We start from the raw sequence: 22,777 nt of genomic DNA on the forward strand, positions 1-22,777 counted from the left end.
CCAGAGAAGAGTTTTAGGACTTTGGGGGTTTGGGGAGCCTAAGGACCCATCTAGAGAGAAACTGAAGCTGATTCCAGAGCATGGAGTTTTTGGGGAGTCTACTATTCTTTGGAGAGGCTGGATTCAATAGAAGTCCAAATGCTGGTCATTTCCCTCTAGGGAGAGAACTTTGAAAGCTTAAGAAAAATTCTGGTAATTTTGCATCAAGATGCACAAAACAAGCTCAAAATGGCCATTTTTAAAAACTTTGTAATTCAGCTGACTGAAAAAAGTAAGACAAAAAACATAGAATCACACACAAACAAACACAAACGGCTTTTTAATTCTTCTTTTTGGCTGATAGAGTTGTTCTTTCTCTACTTTCTGGAGAAGAACCTCTTCCCTTTGGACTTGTTTATTTCTCCCCTACAATGCAGATCCTCCCAGCATCCAGCACTCCAGCGATCCCAGATCACTAATCAACTCTAGATTTTCTGACATCCCTTCTCTTCCAGGACCATATGAGCGGTAATGTCCCAGGGGTTCCCATTCCTTGGCGCCATTAAATCCCCATCTTACTAACCTGTCCGATACTTTAGACCTGTAACATGGTCCTAGCTATCAAACTCACCCAGCTGAAAAACCTACTCTAGTTCCCTTGCTGATTCGTGGATTCATCAGTGACCGTACTTTCCAACATGGTCCTGGAATCTTGGACAGTCTCTGAGTGTGGGAAGCCTGAGCTGAGCCAGGAGACATTGAAATCAACAGGATGTGTCTCCTCATGCTTCAACAGGGGCCCCCTCTAGCTCATAATGTTTAGATGCTGGACAGAGCTCCCATTTGTAAGAAACAAAATGTCTTATCAAGAACTTTATTGACTCACTGATGAATGCAAGAAAGACTTATTTTATCTTCTTGCAAGTATAGGTACTTAGGTGAGAGACACACCTTTGGGACTCCAAAGGCAGAATTTCATTTTCTATCCTGAAACACAAGTCCCTCCCTTGATTTCCCATTAATTGGATGTTACAGAAGTTACAGGACATGAATCTCCATCTCTCATTACATAAAAAGTCCCTGTTCCCAAGGAGCTTATATTCTAGAAAAAGGAAGAAAACAGGAGTGTTTCGGAAAGACAAAAGATTTTTTAAAAAATTTAGACCATTGTCTGGATTATAAACCAGTCCCTGCCCCCAAGGAGTTTTTTTGGGAGAAGATAAATTCCACTCTTGATTATTCCTTGGTGTCCTTGTGGGTTTCATTTTTCTAATTTAAGTTTCATTTCTCCAATTTAATTTTCATAACTGTGGAAACCAAAAGCCCATCCATTTCTTGCATTTTGCAATATCTAATAATTGATTCTTGTGCTCATTCCCTAGATTTGGACATTTTATTTCCTTCTCTTAATGTTTCTTTATTGGTTTATCTGCTTATGTTTAAAGCCTTTGAATATTCTTCTTTCTCATTGGTAATTTCAGTTCTTTTTGTTGTACGGAGAAAAAGAGCAGAGTGAGACTTGGAAATTGAGGAGTTTATTTGCCGGCAGATCAAAATGATGTAGCAAAACCCAAATCGAGCAGCCTAAAGCAGTGGGAAACAAGGGTTTATAAAGGCTAAAACCACAAGCTAAAGGATTGTTAATTAAGTAAGCAGGAAGATACAGAAGCAGACATCAGCTGTTATAACCTTATTAGGAGCAGGGGAATTCTAAGAAACTCTGGGTGTTTTGACCATAGAGCACAAAAACACTTCATTCTGCTTAGACAAAATGCTTGGGTAAGGGGCAGGAGAGGAGGGTTGGGGCAAGCAGGAACTAATACCACACTTTCACTCCTGATTTTCCTGTTTACTCTGTACCTTAATTCTCTGGCCCATTATTGGCTATTCAGATGACTATTACATTGATAATATGGGCTTGTGACCCTCAACAGGTCTCAATGGCACTGGAAAGCGGGAAGGGAGCCCAGGGTGTAGGACTGGGTTTTGTGAGCCCTCAGATCTTTGGTCTGCTGGTGCAATGTGGGAAATAGAGAAGAGGTGCTGAGTGATCTTGGGCATGAGTGTCAGTTTTTATTTTTATTTTATTTTTTACTTCTTTTGAATTCTTTGTGTCCAAGGCCAAGACTTCTTAAACTTTTCCCATTTATGATCCTTTTTCACCTGAAAAATTTTTATGTGGCTCTGAATATACAGTCATATAAAATGGGTCTACAAATCAAATATTTCCTGATAATAAATCTAAATTTTGCTGTCCCTACATTGTTCTAAGACCCCATATGGGGAAAGGAACTACAAGCTGGGTCCTAGGACTGTTTAATCAACTAATAACTAAATTTATGTTATTTCAGTTGTCTCTAATATTATGGTTGTTTTTGTCTAGGATATTTTTGGGTTTTCATATTCCCTCTGAAATCTGGAAGTGGATTCCTCAGTCTGGGCAAACCACTCATGCTGCTCCAGCTTTAGCGTGCCTACAGAACCCCAGCTTGGGCCCTCATAGATACCTAATAAAGCCAGAGGCTAGGGAAGAATTACAGCCCCTGATTGAGAAATTTCTTAAGTACAAACTTTTAGTTCCCTGTGAGTCTCCCTGCAATACTCCCAATCTAGTGGTTAATGAGGGAGTTATTCCAGTTCACCCCACTGCACCTAATCCCTACACTATCCTCATTCAGATCCCAGTGGACACAATGGTTCTCCACTCTAGATCTTAAAGATGCTTTCTTTTGAATACCATTGCATAAAGATTCACAATTTCTTTTTGCCCTTGAAGGGGCGAGTCCAGGGTAACATAACCCCCACCAATGCACACGGCCAGTATGAGTTAGATGGTTTCTTGATCTGCAGCCCTACTGAAGAGGCTTCTTTGACTGCAGCCATACAAGCCTTAATTCCTAAATGTCATCATCCCCACCCCACTCCATTTGCACTAGCTACCCTCCAGGGGAATAACTTTAACCTGACTATCCTCTGTTTTCTTGCTGAAAGGATCTCTTACCACATAATTGCAGGATATGTATTCCAAAATTATTCTGGCAAACTCACTCATAATGCTTCTACACCAGTTTCCTGGAAGCTTCTTCCTAACTCCTGAGAACTGATGTTACGATACTGAAGTCAGTCAGTGGAAATCTCTCTATGGCCTACATCAAACTACTCACTTGAAAAAAAAATGCTCTCCAATCCTCATGAAACCTATTTTCACTTGGTCACAAGCTAGAAGAAACAATTAAACAGATCTGTCAGACCTGCTCAGTTTGTGAAAGAGGGGAACACACTAGGGAAAGACTAACAGGTTGATTTTACACATCAAACTGCTTTTTGGTTTTTGTTGTCACCTTTACTAATTGGGTAAAAGCTTTCTCTTGTAAGACTGAAGGCTCAGGTTTTTGGTAAAGGAGATCGAACTCATTTAAGATTATTATCTCCACTCTGCATGTCACCCTCACTACCCAATGCTTAACACCTTTTTAAACTTTATGGCTCTTGCACTCAGGTCATCTGAGTGCTCCTTTCTCTGTGTATAATGCCGCTGCTTCAGACACAGTCCCCACCCCTTCAAGGAGACCAAAGTGGGATTTGGGGAAGATGCTCTTTGGTTGTTATCCTAGGAAAAGCTGTCTGGATGAGAGGCATTCATGCCAGCCTCATTCCCCCAACCCCTTGTTGTGCCACAATTCCCTTTTAATGACTGATCCAGTTTCCCTAATTGTCCTATAGAGTTACTCTGCCTCAGGTTATAACCATTCCCTCTTAATGTTTGATAGTATAAAGGTCTTTATCCATTTTAGATATCTTTACAATATCAGGAGCCTCTCTGGTATCTCCCTCCATTATGTCATCCTCATCCTAGGTGCCCTCTCCTCATTAGGTCAGCCCCATCCAGGTACCTCCTTCATTATGTCATTGTTCTTGTTATCCTATAAAAGAGTCTTGTATCTGATATTCAGGCCTGCATTCTTTGAGACGATAGTCTCATTCAGCCCTGGGACCAAACCATGGATCCATTTGATCCCAATAAATCTCTTCCATTTAATAAACTATTAAAATGTTCTCTAATCTCTATCTTGCTCAGTTTCTCTGGCATTACATTTTGGAGCTCCCCAGTGAGATGTTAGAAAATGAGCAGGATTAGAGATAAGAGACTTTTCAGTCTCTGCCTTGGGCTGTGGATCTGAATTCTTGGCCTAGAGAGGCCGGGCCCCCCTGGATTTTTTTTTCCCCAGAGCCTCCAGGAAAGAGAGCAGTTTCCAGCCACAATAGCCTGATGGTAGACACCCCCATTTCGGCCACAGGAGAGTAAGTCTGTCTGGGTACCTTTTGGGGTACAATCTGGTTAGGTCTTAAGACCTGTTCTGTCTGTATAAGACCTGTTCTGTTCTGTTCTATATGTTAGCATCTGTATTCCTAGAATTATGAAATGCTGATGGGCATAAATTCTGGAAGTAGGGTCTTCTGGACACAGGGGACCCTACCTGGGTGTCTAAGACACATCTGTGTGCCAGGTGGCACAACTCTGAGCATTCCAGAGTAAAAATCTGGGTGTCTTTTTTAAAGACACCATCTGGCTAAAAAAAAAATTTAAAAAAAAGGCTCCATTTGGATTATGGAAGGGAAGACTGGAGTGACAACTTCCCTTAGGGCTATTCTTTTCAGATAGCCCCTGGTCTGTGTTAAATGTTTTGACTGTGCAGTCTATGTGTGTTCTGTGTTCTGTGTAATTTGTTTGTCTGTTTTGTTAATTTAAGATCTCTGCTAAGTTTAAGAACAATGATCAAATTTGGGAATGTTGCAACTGTACTTAGTATAATTCTGAACTCCAGCTGGAGAAAACATTTGATTAGGAATTTTAGGATGATTCTAAATTTGGGAAATAATTTTACTATTGCCTTTGCATGCCAGATTTGTTCTGACTATTTTGGGCAGTTTTAAAATTGTGGGAAATAATGTTACTGTTGCCTATGCAGGCTAGATTTAATTATCTTTAGGTAAAAGATCTTAAAAGAACAATAGCTTGTTAAAAAATAACTTGCCTGAAAGGGGTTATGTGCCTCTAATTAGGTAAAGTATGTAGCAAAAAGGATCTGACTTTTCTGAAGGCTTCAACTCTGGCCAAGTTGGAGCTTAGGAGAAGTCCATTGGGAATAATGGCCACATGGGGCCAGAGGGAGAGAAAAACTATGCTGTTTCATTATTTGAAATTTGATAGAAAAAGCAGTTTGTTATTATTGGGAATTTAAAGCTGTATTTTGGTTCAAAGTTTGTTACCTATATTATAACACTGTAAGTTATGTTTTAAATTCAGCTCTGCCTCCCTATCCCCCCCCAATGATTTCTGCTACTTTAAAGTTGGGTGGGGTAGGGATCTTTTGTCTTCAAAGGTAAAGATTTAAGATCAGCCCCACTGCTCTCTGCTATTTCAGGTATGGAGCATCTAGTTAGCCCGGAGTACCGGTTAGTTCACCTCCTCTCCCTCTTGCCTCTTTGGAGGTGGAGTGGGGAGAAGGGCGGCCACGTGGAATTCTTTCCTTCCCCACTCCCTTTAAACTGTTCCAGACTTTTTTTTTTTTATCAAGTTATAGCCCCCGGTTTTGGCTAAAAGGAGCAAACTGATTTGTATAATTATAAGGTTATGGTAAATATCTGTTTAGGATTTATCCAAAACTTTGGTTAATGGGATTTGTTCTTGGAGGTGAAATTTCTTGGGTTTGTAGTTAATATGTCACTGCATTTTTTTCCTTCTGTAACTATTTCTATAATCAGAGCAATGGTCAATAAGAAACTGTTAATGAATCCAATTATGTCATACCTTGCTGTTTCCAATCTGGTAATCTGTATTCATTATATCCTAAATACTTGAGCAAATAAGTATTTAGTCTAGTCATCTGTTGGTTACTAGATATCGTGTCTGGATATTCAAGATTTTTTTAAGGTTTATAACTAATGAGAGGCCACATTTTGTAGCAGTCCTTGTGGACCAGTCTTCCTATATCAGACTGTTCTAACTTTTCTTTGTTAGATGGTTTTTTTGCTTCTAGATTTGGTCAAATTACAAATATATTGACTTGCTTCTGGGACCTAGATCAGCTTTGATTGTCAGCACGCCACACTACACGCATCCCTCTCCCTGGACTGAGCATCTTCTGCCCATCTTCAGCAGGAAGCAGTTTTTCAGAAAACCATCTCCCCTGCTCCTGATGTAATTTGGACTGATATGGGGGAGTGGGAAAGTGGTTGAATTATTGTTAAAATTTTAACTGTATTACTGTGTTTGACACTTGGGATGGAAATTGTTAAACTTAGAACTATTGTTGCTATGTTTGAGGGATTTTTAGTCTGTTATGCATATGTATTTGTATAGGAATTTTGATTCACTCTTGGGATTTATATGTGGTATGGTTATTTGATAATTCCTTTCCGTGAGAAAAAAAAGGGAGGAAGAAATTGGTTAGGAAATTAAGGAAACTGGTATATTTTCTTAGGCAATTCTGCCCCACGCCCTATTTTACTAGTTCAGATTTAATTGGAAGTCCTTTAAACAGTAACTCCTTGCTTAAATTTACTTAACTGATTTGCTAGTTATGCTTTAACTTTGAAATCCTTTATTCCATTGAATTGCCATGGCAGACCCAGTTTTTAGAATTATTTTTTAGAAACAACCAAAAATCAGATACCTGTCCTGGGACTGGCAGTCTCTCTAATCTGTTTCTCTACTCCTATTACCCAAGGTCCTTAATTAGTATTTCAGCATACTTAAAAGGACCTTGCAGTTTGGTATCAGGCCTCTAAAAGTTTGGGGTTTACCTGCCTTGGTCTAACTGCATAATCTGCTTAGAAATCTGATCCTTTCTGCAGCCCTGTCTGTTCCTCTGGGCAGGGACAAGGGGAGCTACTCCAAGCCTCACCCTTCTCCCCTGGAGCAGGTTGCCCCTCTGAATGGGCAGCACAAGTGTCTTGAGCCCCGCTGCTCTGTAAGCAGGGCTGAGTCATAAATGACCACAGACCTAACTCACGGTGAATTGTCCATATGAACCCCAACTGCAGAGGACCTGACATGATTGCAATGAGGAGCTTTATGTATTGCTGATTAACTCTGGGGTTATCAGAAGAGACTTGTCCTTGCCATAAGTCCTTGCACTGTTCTAGCATTATTTTGGTTTTTATTGTTTATTTACTTTACATAGGGTTGGTCAAAATTATGGTGCTAAGACCTTCTAGAGAAAGGTAATTCAAAGATTTGAATAGTTAGAAGAGAGAGAGCATATAATGTTGTGCCACAGTTCCCTTTTAATGACTGACCCAATTTCCCTAATTGTCCTATTTAGGTACTCTGCCTCAGGTTATAACCATTCCCTCTTAATGTTTGATAGGATAAAGGTCTTATATCTTAGACCTTAGGCTATACTTATTGCCTCTTAATGTTTGATGGGGTAAAGATCTTTATCCATTTTAGACATCATTAGACTATAAGGAGCCTCTCCAGTACCTCTCTCCATTATGTCATCTTAGGTGCTTGCCTCCATTATGTCATCCTCATCCTAGTTTCCTCCCCCCATTAGGTCAGCCCCATCCAGATACCTCCCCCATTATGTCATTGTTCTGGTTACCCTATAAAAGAGTCTTGTATCTGATACTCAGACTTAGATTCTTTGAGATGATAGTCTCATTCAGCCCTGGGACCAAAACATGGATCCATATGGTCCCAGTAAATCTCTCCATTTAATAAATTAAATACTCTCTAATCTCTATCTCACTCAGTTTCTCGTGCATTACACCCTCACCCCAGCCTTCCTCTGGGTGGGGTTCCTGGCTATTATCCCTACTAACTCCACTTTCAAATATTCTTTTTGCTCATATTTGGCCCCTGCATTTTTAACCTACTTGTTTCCTCCAGACTCCAAGCTATGAATTTCCAACTATTTGTTAACCCTGGATATCATTGGCTAACTGATTTTGACACCCAGCAACCCCCTGTGTTGTGGTCCCTCCCAGTAACCTATGCGGCAGGTGGCCTCGACCTAGGCCAGCTTACCTGCCTTCGGGTTCCAACCCGGATCCCACAGAGACAGACTGACCAGGAGTTAGAGGGTAAAGCAGGCAAGAGAGTTTATTTCCAGAATCATCTCACTTTTATCCCCTATTATTTCCAGGTTGGAAGGTGCTCCAAGAGTCAGAGGGGTTGGGTCATTTGGGGATTGGTCCAGGAAGAAGGAAGGAGGTATACAAGGCTTTCAGAGCACTAAGGAGGGAGGTATGGAGTTCAGGATAAGGAGGGCTGCCTCATTGGGCCATGCCCTACCTCAACTTAGCACTTGCCTGGGCCTCTACCTCCCAATTTCTGAGTCCCATCTCTATACCCTTCCCGGATTCTGTACCTAGGAACTTATGTGTTCCTTACATCTCCCCCTTTTTGCTTAATATACTAATTAGGATATCCGGTGAGATTGATATATTCACCTTTAGCTTGGTGAATAGTTTGGTGAAGTATTTGGAAGAAACAGTTGATCAACACAAGGAATATCTATGAAGAAGGGGACAAATGGAGAAGTACATCAGATAGGGTGGGCCATTGGGGGTGCCTCTGCCTCCCCTTTTTTGTTTAATAAGGAGAGCTTTAAAGTACAATTGGCACGTTCCACTAGTGCTTGAAGATCAGGAGTCTGATTAGTAATAAAATACCCATTTAGTTTAAGACTAAAATATGTCATGGGGAAGGAATGCTGCATTTTACCTGGGGCTTTATTTAGCCCATGAAGGGCCTTCAATAAGTTAGTAAGGAATGCTTCAGGAGTTGCAGACAACAGAATATCATCCATATTATGTAAGATAATGGCCTGTGGCTGAGTTTGCCTTATAGGAATCAGAGCTGTAGCCACAAAAGCCTGGCATAAAGTAGGACTACAGCACATTCCTTGGGGGAGAACCTTCCATTGGTATCACAAATTAGGGCTAGCATTGTTTATGGCAGGTACTGTAAAGGCAAATATTTTATGGTCTTCTTTAACTAAAGGTATAGAGAAAAAAACAATCCTGGATATCTATCACTGTTATGGGCCACTCTTTTGAGACCATGTTGGGAGATGGCATTCTAGGTTGTAAAGGCCCCATGGGTTCTATTGTGTCATCAACCATCCTTAGATCCACTAACATTCTGAACTTTCCTGATTTTTTCTTTATAATAAACACTGGGCTATTCTAAGAGTTAAGGGTGGGCTCAATATGTCCTGCTATTAGCTATTATTGCACTATTTCTCTTAAAACTCGGGCCTTTTCTGCTGGGAGGGGCCATTGGGGCACCCATATCGGGGTGTTGGCTTTCCATACTAATGGTACAAGTTCAAGGGAAGGCATCTGGCCTGAACATCCAATGGTCCCAATTAAAAATCCTGCTGTGGTGGAATATATATCATGGCTCCACAGGCCTTTAAATATCTCCTCCCCCCATAAGTTATGTCTAAGCCCAGCAATGACTAGTGGTTGAAATGTGCCCTATCAGCGAAGGTCCATGGCAGTGATTCCGCAGCAACCCATGCATGTTGCATGTTGCATGTTGCCCACCCCATTCATCATAGTCTCAGTCTCACACAGTGGCCAGGAGTGGGGCCAGACATGCTGAGCAATAACTAAACGATCCACACCATATCCATCAAGCCTTTAAAGGCTCTACTTTTCACAATAATTGTGGCCTATAGTTTGCTGTGTTGCATCCAATTAATATCTGCCTCTTCCTTATTAGACAGGGGAAAAGCTTGGGCAAGGATCTCTCCTTTGTCAATATAAGTAGGGATTTGTGGCTATAACATGAGGCTACTCAGGGATCATGGTGGTAGTAGTATGAGTTATGATAGGGGGTGTATGGGGAAATGCCTACTACAAGAGCAGGTAGAATCCCTATTTCAGGTATTTCCACCAGTATCACAGTGATGTGACTCCCATCTATTTGGTAACTCCCTGCAGATCGAAGGGGAAACCCGAACCACTAGGCAACAGGTGGAGGTACTCCTATAGAAGTCCAGTTTTTGGGTATTTGTGGTTTTGACCTCTGCCTGGTAGACTTTTGTGGGGCCCTTGAGGAATCCCCTTCCCCTGTTCTCTTCTTTCTGCATTCTCCAACATAATGCCTGGCTTTGTAACAATGAAAGCAGCTAACTTTGGTCCTAGCTCCCTGTTGTTTCCTTCCCTGATTGCATTGGGCTTGGAAATGACCAGACTTGCCACAATTGTAACATATTTTATTTTCTTTGGTTTTCATGACATCTGCAAAGGCTTTTGTAAGGGCTGCCCCTAGGCCATCCCTCTGAAAGGCATTGGGCCCTACATCCTCATATATGTCTTCATTATTTCTTCCAAAGCTGCATCCTTATTAAGTCCCATCATGGTTTTCTGACAGTTATTAGCATTTTCTCGAGGCAGCCATTTTATTAATAATGTGGCTGCCTGTCCCTTTCCCACTTCTTTGTCTACTGCTGTTTGTAAATGGGCTACAAAATCAGGAAAAGGCTAATCGGGCCCTGTCTAATCTTTGTCATAGCTGGTTCTGATTTTTCGGACACTTGAACTTATGCCCATGCTACCCACATGCACTGTGATATGGTATTTGTAAGGATAGTGGCTAATGACTAGTGGCAGAAAAGATAGGTGGTTTATATAATGCTAAAGAAGATCTGAGGTACCCTATTCATATATCTAATGAAGTTTTTGAAAGTATTTTTCTGAGGGAGTAGTAGACTGAGGAGTAAAAAAGGAGAGAACAGGTAGGTGATGTCATAATAATTTCCTTTTCTTCCCATTCTCCTCCATGGCTGGCTGTTCTTATTTAACTAGATTTTATGTCCAAAAATGTCAAGGGGAAAGAATGATGTATGATTTTTTCTGGCTATCAACTTCTACCCCTCATACCATCCTAGGGAAGTGAAGCTTAGTTAGTTACCCTCTTAGCTTCCTAAAGAAATGGTTATTTCTCTGAAGGCTGCTTCTCCTAAGTCTAGCTCCATTATTTCTCAGTATTTGTTCCACTTACAGTTCAGAGCACTCAGGAGAAGATTCTTTGTTTTTGGCCATACTAAATATTTTTCTTTCTTAACATTTTATTAAAAGACTTTAGGCTCTGAGTACTTATGATCTTCTTAATGTCTTGCATACATCTAAAAAGAGCTTATTTTGCCCAAAGGTACTCACCTGAATTCTCTAAGTAGAAAATACATTATTATATTGATAAATTAAGACAAAGGCTTATAGGTAGAATTAATGTCCCTTTATTTACTACATATGGGCACATGTTGTAAGGGCCAGTGGTGGGGAGAACTTAGTCATTTTCTTCATCTTCTGCTGTTCCCTGTTCAGCAAAACTCAGGAATACTTGTTCTAGAGTGATTTGGCTGATGGAATAATCCTCCAATTTATATATATCTTTTGCTTTCTCCAAGATACCAAATACCTTTAGGGTAGCAGATAGAGTAAAGTGTTAACAAAATTCCTCAGGGAGCATCTTAGAGACTACATAGTTCCCCTTTTCCCATGTAGGTATTGAAAGAAAAAGGTAGGTGGGTTTTGATTACTAGGGAAAGATCTCTTTTTACTTATGTCCCTTTCGTAGTTAAAAACTAACAAATGACTCTGGCTTTTAATCTTTTGTGTGTCATGAACTTGGCAATCTGATAAAACTTACAGACTTCTCAGAAAAATGTTTATAAAAATATAAAATAATATATATAGGATTATAAAGTTATCAAATTATCTACTTTAAAAGTTCACAGCTTTGAGTTAAGAATGCCTGCTCTTGCTAAAAGTTTTTTCTCTTGCTTCTGATCTCAGTTATCCATGGCTCAGGCTACCAAACAACTCATATTTATATTATGCTTTAATATTTACAAAGTAACTTTACAAAAACACTGTGAAGTAGGTAGGGTATTATTCTCCCTTTTGGTTTTTCCATACCAAATCCAGTTTTCTTTCTACTACATCATTCACATAAAAAGTCCCTGATGGAGCCTCGAGGTGCAGTTTGGCAGTGCTTTACAGTACTCATCTCCTATAAATCTGGTCCTCATTCCTACCCTAAGGGACATTAATTTGGGTTGGATCCCATACTCACCTTTGCCCAGCTGAGGTTATCACTGGGAATGTTGTATTGGACCATTCCTTGGTGCTCATGATTCAGTGTTCTACCTAAAATTAAGAAGACTTTCTTGGTGAGGGAAAGTAATGAGGAAATTTATTTTTAATTCAAAATAATTGTTACTGTCATATCACTTACACCAATGGAAAGAGAACACAGGTATAGACATAGGTGTGACTCGAAAGATGTGGCAGCATCCCCTGAAATGCCATTGCCTGGGCCCCTTATTTTCCTTTATAGGAATGGGAAGGAAAAGATGAAGAGAATTGGAAAAGAAGGATGCAGGATTTGCTGGCACAGCCAGCACACCTTTGTAAAAGCATGCCTATAGGTGTAGATAATTCCAAATAGATAATCTAAAGGCCATTTCTCTTTGGATTAGATTTCATGATTGCTGCTTGCAGATATATTTATTTATTTATTCATTCATTCATTTATTTATTTTGCTGAGGCGATTGCAGATTTATTTTTTTTGTTTTATTTGACTTCTCATGATGCATTCTCTGTAGTTTATAAAAATGCAGAGGATTCAACAGAAATTTTAAAAAATCATGCTGGTTAAGAAATCATTTCTATATGCTTGAAGAGAATAGAATGAAGAAAAGTTAGGCCTTTGCAAATTCTTATACATACATACAAACATACATATGTAATGGGTGATCAGAGGAACTCATAATTGATTAGTTGGACTGGGATACCTTCCATGGAAGTGGACAAGCATCATAAATTAGTCAGAAAGGACTGTAATTAACATGAAATATTGTCACTCAGCCAGTGAATATGATTAATGGATCTTTCTTAGAAGGTCCACATGCAAAGCTGATCTTATTCTTGGTCTTGTCATCACCCACAAACATACTATTTCAATGTTCAAGAATTCTGAAATCCCCTTATTTACCTCTTATTCTGCTTTCCCTTACAAAGCCCCACTCTTCATCCATATTTAACCCCTCATTTTTCTCCAACCTATTTCCCCTGCATTAGAAGAGCTCCTCTTTTCCCCCATCTTGACCCTTTGGGGAATCAATTCAACTCTATTCTGTCCTCCTCTCTTGAATCCTCTTATCATATTGCCAATCATGCTCAATCTTGGATCATTCTCACAATTCAATGCTTTTGCTCCTACATACATGTTGCCAAATGAAGATGGAGAATGTCATACAACTTATGTTGCTCAACCTCAACAAGGTTCTCACTGCTGCTATAAAAATCCAATTATACTTCCCTTATAAATTCGCTATCCCCATTCTCCACAGCAACTCTTAAAAACCTTTTTATCCTTCCTCAGACCTCTTATGCCTCCCCATTCCCCCACTATCTCAACTCAGAACCTTGTTTCATATTTTATAGAAAAACTTGAGGCCATTTTCCATTAACTCCCTCTTTTCCATCTCCTATCACTTAGGTGTTTTCTGCCACTTTCTCCTTCTTTACCCTTCAATCTTACATGATGAAATAAGTAGCCTCATTCCTTACCAAGACTAATCTTTCTACTTGTTCAGGTGACTTCATTCCATCATCCTATCTCCTCCAATAGTATGCCTCCCTGTTATCCTCACTTTTTATTTATTTTCAATTTCTTTTTAGACTATATTCCCTACTGCTTATAAATATGCCCATGTCTCCTCTTTTCTGAAAAACAAATCTTTATTTCATCCTTCTATTCCTGCTATTATCCTCTTCCCCCCTCTCTCTCTCCCTTTTCTTTTTTGTCTCTTGGAAAAGAATATCTACAATAGGTACCTCCAATTTCTCTCTTCTCATTCTCTTCTTAACTCCTTACAATGTTTCCAACCTTTTCATTTCACTGAAACTATTCTTTGCAAAGTTACTAATGATTTTTTAGTTGTCAAATCTAATGGCCTTTTCTCTTTTTTTATTTTTATTTTCCCCAGTTACATGTGAAAACAACACTTTTTTTTGGTTATACATGTACATTCATTTTTTATATAGGAATAGGAAGGTGACAACTGCTTTCTACTTTGACTGGATTAAGCCACATCTGTCATTCTGTGTTCACTCCTAGGTTCCACTTTTTAGGAAGGACATTAATATGGTGGAAAATATCCCCAGGAGGATGATATTATTATGGTGAAAAACCTCAAGATTATAGCCTGAGAAATCTGATTGAATAAACTGGAGACATCACATACACACACGCAAACACACACTACACACACATACACACATGTATTCTGGAGAAGAGAAGAATTACAGTGTGTATTAAAGCTGTCTTCAAATATCTGATGGGTTGCCATGTAAAAGATAAGATTTGTTTTGCTCTAGAAAGCAGAAATAGTTGAATTCAGAATTCAGCTGAAAAGACAAATTTAGACTTGCAAAAAAAATTCTGAACAATTAGAGCCTTTAAAAAGTTGGAATACCTTTTCTTATTTTCTAGCCAAATGTCCCTCTTATTGGCTCTTTCCAGACTACTTTATTAGCACATAACTGTCATTTTCACTTTCCTTTCTTCCATCCCTGCAAATTGTGCTGGATGTCTTCTAGCAAAATTTGAGTGGCCAATTCAATTCTACAATGATTTATGATGCAAGTTGCCATCTATGCTACAATATGCTAGGCACCATTCTAGGTGCCAGTGATACAAAAACAATAAAATAATCCCTACTCTTACTGTCCATATAAGTAAATGTGAAATATACCAAAGATTTTGGGGGCAGGGCACAGAACTAATACAATAATAATAGCTAACACTTATATAACATTTACCATATGCCAGGGACTATGGTAAGCACTTTACAATGACTATATCATTAGATTCTTACAATAAACCTGGATGTTTCCTATTTTACAGATGAGGAAATTAACAGTGGTTAAGTGACTTGCCCCCATAAAGATATTAAGTATCTGAGGTCAGATTTAAAATCAGCTATGTAGGGGAGCCTCTTAATGGAAAAGGGAGACCACTGGGCACAATACAAGTGTAGGAAGAAAAAGATTAGAGATATTGGAAGAGTGGGGTGCACACAAATGGATGTGAAGAGTTAGGGAGGGGAATTTCCCCTAGGTAGCCTACATCACCATGGGAAATTAAGTGTTATGTTTGTCATAGTAGTAAAAAGGCTGTAAAAAAGTGGGGTATGGTTTAAACAGGACAGAGAATCATTTGTCAGGCATATTTTAGAGAAGTTCTTTTATTCAGATATGGGTTGGACTGGATGGTCTCTGATATGATTCTTTTAATGATTCTTTTAATATACTGCATACACAATACTATACTCATAGAGTTAATTTTTTCTCTGGAAAGAAATACCTTCCTGATCACCCTTTTCAGTAGAGGTTACTACTTTTCTCATGCTTCGTAGGAGGAGAAACCACCATACTTTGTTCTCCAGTGCTAGATCCTCCCTTTATTACTACCATTTAGCAAACTTTCCTTCTTTGAAGTTTGGTCCATATAACTGAGGTCATAATCTTATTCTTATAACTTAGCACTTTAAAGTCAATTTTTTTTTCTCAAGAATTTAGGACCTGACTCCGTCTTACTTTAATTATTTTAATTATTAATTATTAATAATTATTAATTATTACTTTATTATAATAACCCCTACTTTCAAACTTGGGGATGTCATCATACATGTTAATATTTCCCTGAACATCTTAGCTTTCTTTATCAATTTATTCAACTCCAATTACCTATATATAACTAACTCATATGGTTCTTAAAGTTCAAAGTTCTCTGTAAATTTTATAGGATTGTATAAATGTTAGTTATTGTAATTATTTCATCTATACTCATACCTTATAAAATTTCAACATCATCTATGTTGCTATGATTTGCTATTTGCTATTTGCTATGATCTTGAATTCTGAAATTTTCCTTTCTGATAATAACTTTCTGTCCTATCTTTTTCCTCTAATTCATTATTCCTAAACAATTTTTCATTTTCATGGAAAATTCTAGTCCTCCAATCTTTCTTTGTTTTCCCAGTCTACTACTACTCCTATTTCAGTTTTAACTTTATATTTAACCCACCCAAATATATACTGTTCTCCATGTTTGAATCCTTTTCCCCTTTCCCCTTTAAAGCTTTATTATTAAAAGCACATTGACTGCATTAGGAAGAAATTCATATTATCTGATTTCAAATAGACTCAAAATACTGCATAGAAATCTTTCCATTCATTCATTCTTGACTGATTCTGTAATCCATTCTCTCTCTCTCTCTCTCTCTTTTTTTTTTTTTTCCATATTCTAATAACTTTTAATTGACAGAACCCATGCCAGGGTAATTTTTTACAACATTATCCCTTGCACTCACTTCTGTCCCGATTTTTCCCCTCCCTTCTTCCCCTTCTCCCCCAGATGGCAAGCAGTCCTATACATTATAACCCATTCTCTTTAGTGATTAATCCAAATCTCTCTTCTGAAACCCCCAATCCTACTTCCTCCTCAGTATTTATTTCACTGAGAAAACTGATATGAATCATTGTGGGTTCCTTGATGTCCCATAATTCCATATTTCAAAACATCTCTACGTATGTACCCATATATGTTTGTCTTTTAATCTGGGAAAATGGTGGCTCTTCTCAACTCCTGTATTTCTATCACTTACCCTATTCCCCACTCCATTTTTTAATCTCTCCTTATCTATTGATTCCATCATTGCCTAAAAACATAGCATTGTTCTACTTTGTCATTTGAACTTTAGGCTACCATCCTCACAAGCTAGTCATTCCCCTCCTTTAGTTCTAGAAGGAATGTTTGTGCTTACTGATTCTACTCTTTTGCCCCTGTTTGGTTTTTGGTTTGTTAATGAGCTGAAACTGTTCTCTTCAAGTTTACCCATGCTCAAATTTATGAAGCTAATGTCTGAGGTTGGATTTGAACTCCTGGCCTCCACACTCAGTACCCCATTCTCCAGAATCTGACATGTAAGACCACAGTGTAGACTGCATGCAAAGTGTGGAACTGAGCAGGTGAGCAGAGCAAATAATCGGAGATTCGGAAAGAACTAAAAGTGGTGTGGGGCAGAGGCCAGGGCCCAAGGTTCAAAGCAGGAAAAGAGGGCAGGGAGGAAGGCTGCAACAACCTGCAACCTGCCAGCAGAGGGCCGATGTCAAAAAGGGGCTTTGGGGAGGACAGCGCACTGCCTGGGGCTCACACTCGCATACCTGGAAAGGTGCACTTGATGAACTCCTTGAACTGCTCCATATCAGCGTCTGTGCTGTCACTCTGCATCTTGGCCACCAAAGTGTACCCGCTGCCGAACTTGTTCTTCAGGTACTGGGGACTGCCCAGACACTTCAGCTTCCCGGCCACCATGATGGCCAGCCGGGTGCACAGGGCCTCGCACTCCTCCATGCTGGGGAGACAAGGGGTGGGGCTGTGGCCGAGGCCCAGGCAGCCCTTTGGGCAGAGCCCCTGGTGGCACAGTCCTGGTGTTGCAAGCTCCCGGGGCCCAGGGAACAGAGAACCCCTAGGGTCGCAGGGTTACAGGATTGATGGTGGGAAGGATTTGAGAGATCATCTAGTCCAATTCCCTCATTTTGAGAAAACCCAAAGTACTTAGGACATGAATGAAGCAGATGCCCAGATTCACTGTGGGAGCTTTTATTTATCAGCCTCCCTCTATCTTTCCACTCTAAATTCTAAGGCAAAGACCTCACTCAAGTGGCTGACATCTAAGGATCCTAGAATGTTTCCTTTGGCAAAATGAGCCACTGGGAGGGCTCCTTCCTAGGAAGCTCAAAAGTTCCCAGCCCTAAGAAAGCCCTGCTGCCCCCACGACAGTTCCTCCCACATCCCTGACCAAGGTGCGGGCCACACCTATGGGAGGTTATGACAATGGCCTTGCCGGACTCACGGGTCCGCATCACTGTGTCCCAGAGTAGGCGCCGAGCCACAGGATCCATGCCAGTGGAAGGCTCATCCAAGAAGATGACTGAAGGCCTTCCAATTAGGGAAATACCAGTGCTCAGCTTACGCTTGTTGCCACCACTCCAAGAAGAAGGAAGCAAATAAGGAAAGAAAAAGATGCTGTAAATGGCAGTAATTTATAGAAAACAATTCAGAGAGAACCAAAGTCCCAACTAGCACACTGATCAATATGACTGGCTGTGAATCAAACACACACACACACACACACACACACACACACACACAAACAAACAAACTCCAGTGTAGACTTTTCATTTGAAGATAGTTTCAATAAGTGCCCAAGAAGGAAGTCATGTCCTTGTACCTGATCCTGGATGGGGACACCAAATTTATACATATTTTGGATATGTAGGCAATCAAGATAATCCCTGTTGTTGGCGCTTGGGTTGTCCTAACAGTGCTCCTTTAGCATAATCATTGTCTCTATGTATCAGGATGGGTTAGGCAGGTTCTGAGTCACTCAAATTATGATACTGATATCCTTTTCTTCTATACTCTCATCAATAAAGAGGTTGGTCCAGGAAAGGAACCCTGATCACAGCATCAGAGGTATCGATAATAACTAGGATCTGAGATGGATGTATAGTCTCTAGCAGGCGCCAAACAGTGGAGAGCAAACTTAAAATACTGTTCTGTGTGAAATGGTGGTAGCTGATCAATTCCCCAGGGGGCCAATGTCTACTGCTTCTCTGCCATCATGGAGTTTCTGGTGGAAGATTGACCTTGTGAATAGTGAAGAAGTCTATGTAATAATATCCTAACCCTATTGATTAGGAATTCCCTACTCTCTTTTGCTTCTTCTTCTAAAGGTTATAGATATAGAAAAGGAATAGGGAATAACAGAATCTCACCTTAGGTTCCTTATGAGCTTGTCTGCATTGGATTCAAGAAGCAATGATTTCAGCATGTTTTTCACATAATGATCGATGTGATTTTCAGGAATTCCCCACAATCGAGCATACATATACATTATCTCCCTTCCTGTCATGTAGTCTAGCAGAGCATCAAATTGAGGACAGTAGCTGATTCGTCGCTGTACCTGAAATAAGAGTTCAGTGCCACAGGAAATAAGATTCATTAGGGCTAAAGATTCTCTGCAGCTTTTCTGGATATGGAGGAAATTATTCCAAAACCCCAAAGTATAAATTAATAAAATCCTTGTAGTCTTTAAACAATATTAAGCTGAAACTTTAACATACAAAAGCCAATTTTCTTTATCATTATGTATATGTATATATATATGACTATCAAACACACAATTCACATATTTCTATCATTTACTTTCTTTTTTGCGCAGAAACTATTTCTCACAGTGAGAGGCTACTAAGATTTCCTCAATTTTTCTTGTGCTACTTATCAAAAAAAAAAAATTAACTCAGCATACTACAGTATATACATTTAAATGTTTAGACAATCTTTTTATCTTTTCAGAGAAAGCATGTTCCCAAATAAATAAAAAAAATTAAAGTACCTATTTATAAACTGCAACATAATATGATTGAATGTGAATATTTTTTTCAGTCATTTTTCATGTTTATATTGAGAAAGCACAGACGCAGGCTTTCATTTCATTTAACTGAAGCTGCCCTTTCCAAAATTAATTGAAAACCCTAAATGGCCTTTTCTCAATCCTCATTCTTCTTGACCTCTCTTTATCCTTTGACATGGTTAAATATCTCTCCTTCTGGATACATTTTCTGTATTTCTATGACATTCTCTATCCGGATTTTACTCCCTACATATGTCTGATTAGTCCAACTTTTTCTTTTTGGATCTTCATTCAAAAGATGTTATTTCCTCTTTGAATTTTCCTCAAAGGTTCTCTGTCCAGGACCATTTTCTCTTCTCTTTCTATACTTCTCACTTGGTTATCTCATCAGCTCTCATAGTTTCAAGACTCATTATATGTATGCAGATGATTTCCAAATCTATAAATCTAGCCCTAATCTTTCTTCTGAACTACAGTTTTGCATCACCAACTGCCTTTGGACATTTTGAACCAGATTTTCTATAATCATCTTAAACTCAACATGAAATATTCACATCCCCACCTCCCTTTCTCCCACCCCAATATCCTCTTTCGAATTTTTCTATTATTGTCAAAGGTCCAACTATACTTCCAGTCATCCAGTTTGGAAATCTTGGCCGTCATCATCTACTCTACACTTGGATTCACTTCACATATACAATCCATTAAAAATTTTTTTCATTTCTACTTTTAAAACATGCTCACTTCTCTTCATTTACATACTATATAATTCAGACCCTTATCACCTTGGGAAGGGAATTATGATTTTCATAATTAATTGATATGATATGTATAATAAGATATACTAATAATTTAGATTTTTCAGAAGCCTATTTTACCAGCAGATTCTAGCTCAGTAGACTTAAAATGCAGCTTGACAATGCTCTCACAATCAACTTTTCTGTACCAGTGATGAGGTCCTGAATGGTGTTTTTGACAGAAAGAAACTAAAGAATTGATCCCCAAGGCAAGCAGGGAGAAGGCACTGATAGAAATCAGTTTAGCTCCTCCAGTTTAAGTCCTCTAGTCTGAAATCCAAGTTATGTCAAACTGCTGAATCCCATCATGTATAGAAGTCTGGAGCAGTCTCACTTTGCCATGCCCTGTCAGAAATCCCAGTCATCTCTCTGAGGTTAAATTTTCCCTATAAAATATACTTATGGGCCATCCCATGGCTGCTTCCTTCCTTTGAGTCAGCCCACTATGGCATTCTAACTTGTAGTGTCTCTCTCCTTAACTCCTGTTTCCTGTCAAGTCATGCAGTATTTCCCCTAACTCAACTATGCTTCCCAACCTCACTTCTCCTCCTTAGATTTAACTGATTCCTTTAAGGTGCTAGGGCTCTTTCAGAATTTACCCTACCACCTAAAGGCATGCCCCAACCTCATGGGGTGCTCCCTCCCTTTCCAATGAATAATTTAAAATTGTGAGTTTCACTGAGGAACTTGTATTTTATATGCTCTCTCATTTTATTTATATTTACAATTACATTTACCATTATTAATGTCTATTGTATCCCTTCATTTTGTCTGTAACCTCTTCCTTAAATAAATCTACCTTTTGCCAAAGAGAATTCCTCATATGACCAAACCCCAACTTTTGGTGCCAACCATCACCAGTGTCTATATCAACCATGTCATTAGATGCCAAACCCCACATCATAAATCACATCACCTACACACATTAAGTGAAGTGAATCAAAGACTGCAAAGCCTATTCCCATTATAGAACTCTAGCTCTATGCCCCATCAAGCAATGATGTCCAAGACTTGAAATAATCAATTTGAGGACTGTTTTTAAAGGATTTGAGAACTTGTCTTGTCCTGTGTTTATGGGCTTGTTCTGGGAAATCACTCAGACCGCATAAATGACTTTCTCCACATATTCCCCCCCCCTTTTCCTACCTATGATTTATATATATATAAATATATATATATAAATATATATAAATATATATATATATATATACTGTGCTTTTTGTTCTAGCATGTTGAGATCCTCAGGAGAACTCTGAAGGTCTGTGTATCACTTCCTCACTGAAATTAATTGCTGTTGTTTGTCCTTCATTCTTGAAGAGAGCCATGACATCAGGGAGGTGTTGCCATGACATGCCAGTGAACTGGATTTCAGTGGGGGAAGGCTGTGCAAAGTCACCTGCCTCACTTTCCTCTCCAGAGCCACCTGAGTCCAAGATATAGATCAGGAAGACTGGAGATGTCTTGGATGAAATGGGAAACCGTGGCCTTTTTAAGCTGAGCTCTTCAACAGGTCTCAGTTTGACTGAGGCCACACCCATTCGGTGAATTAAGGTTGGTAGCAATTGAGACAAAGAATCTCCTCTTTCACCTAGTTCAAAAAAAAAAAAAAAATCTAAATAATGAATGAATGAATCTGGAAGAGGATTCCTCTTGGAAGAGGAAGACCATCAGGATTTCAATTTGAGTTAAACAGGACTCAAATAATGACCAAATGGGGTTTGGCCTAGGAGCCTGAGGAGCTGGAATTAAACTGCTACTTCATTTCCTGATTTACTTCTCTAGCCTCTCCTAGAGTGAGACCTGTCCTGCCCAGATTACATTTACAATTATGTTAACATTAATTTCTGGCAGTGTTTTTAAAGGGTGGACATGGAGGTGGAGTCCTGAGTTTTCCAGTACTGAGAGAAGGACCTAGGTGCCTCTGGATCTTTTTTCCAGAGTCCCAACTCAGCTCCTGTGGCAATTTCATTCTCAACAGCATTGAGGCTGTTGAGGGCGTTTGGCTTTTCATCATTTTCTACCATTCCTGGCAATCATACTCATACTTCTGATTTCACTAGATGTTGGTGATGTCATTTTCATCAAATTTTCTTGCTTAACCTTTCCTGAAAACCATGTCAATTACAAAGCAGTTGCTACAAAGCCATTTCAAATACTGGGGATACAACATAGAAACCAAATACTATTTCTGCTCTAGGATCTTATTACTCTTTACCAATCACTCATTTGGAGATTTCAATCTGCACATGAAGATGAGTCTATTTCCTTCATTGAGAAAATTATCTAAAATGGAACTAACCATTTTACAAGGTAATAATAGCCCATTACCTGACTTATTCAAACAGTTTGAAGAATCACTTGTCAAGGATGCTGTAAAAGGAGATTTATATATTATGTGGAAGATTTATTCTAGGATAGTATGAACCAGCAGTGTTAACATGGAAAAGAAAACTTTGGTGAGAGTGATAATAGTGGTGTGGAAGAGCAGT

The 22,777-nt window shown here is 39.2% G+C and overlaps 1 protein-coding gene across 1 annotated transcript in view; it reads right to left on the reverse strand.

The window, feature by feature from the left end:
- Nucleotides 1-11,214: 11,214 nt before the first annotated feature.
- The window catches only part of LOC100920109 (ATP-binding cassette sub-family A member 3-like), a 165,941-nt gene continuing 154,378 nt past the window's right edge, over nt 11,215-22,777 (reverse strand). Inside the window, exons 28-32 of the mRNA XM_031942112.1 lie at nt 18,854-19,041; nt 17,892-18,062; nt 17,237-17,427; nt 12,077-12,150; nt 11,215-11,419 (exon numbers count right to left, since the gene is read on the reverse strand). Of these exons, the coding sequence (XP_031797972.1) occupies nt 11,288-11,419; nt 12,077-12,150; nt 17,237-17,427; nt 17,892-18,062; nt 18,854-19,041 (756 nt within the window). The 3' untranslated portion in view covers nt 11,215-11,287. The remainder of the gene's footprint in view (nt 11,420-12,076; nt 12,151-17,236; nt 17,428-17,891; nt 18,063-18,853; nt 19,042-22,777) is intronic.

The sequence above is a fragment of the Sarcophilus harrisii genome, chromosome 1 (genome assembly GCF_902635505.1).
Source record: "Sarcophilus harrisii chromosome 1, mSarHar1.11, whole genome shotgun sequence".
Classification (NCBI taxonomy): domain Eukaryota; kingdom Metazoa; phylum Chordata; class Mammalia; order Dasyuromorphia; family Dasyuridae; genus Sarcophilus; species Sarcophilus harrisii.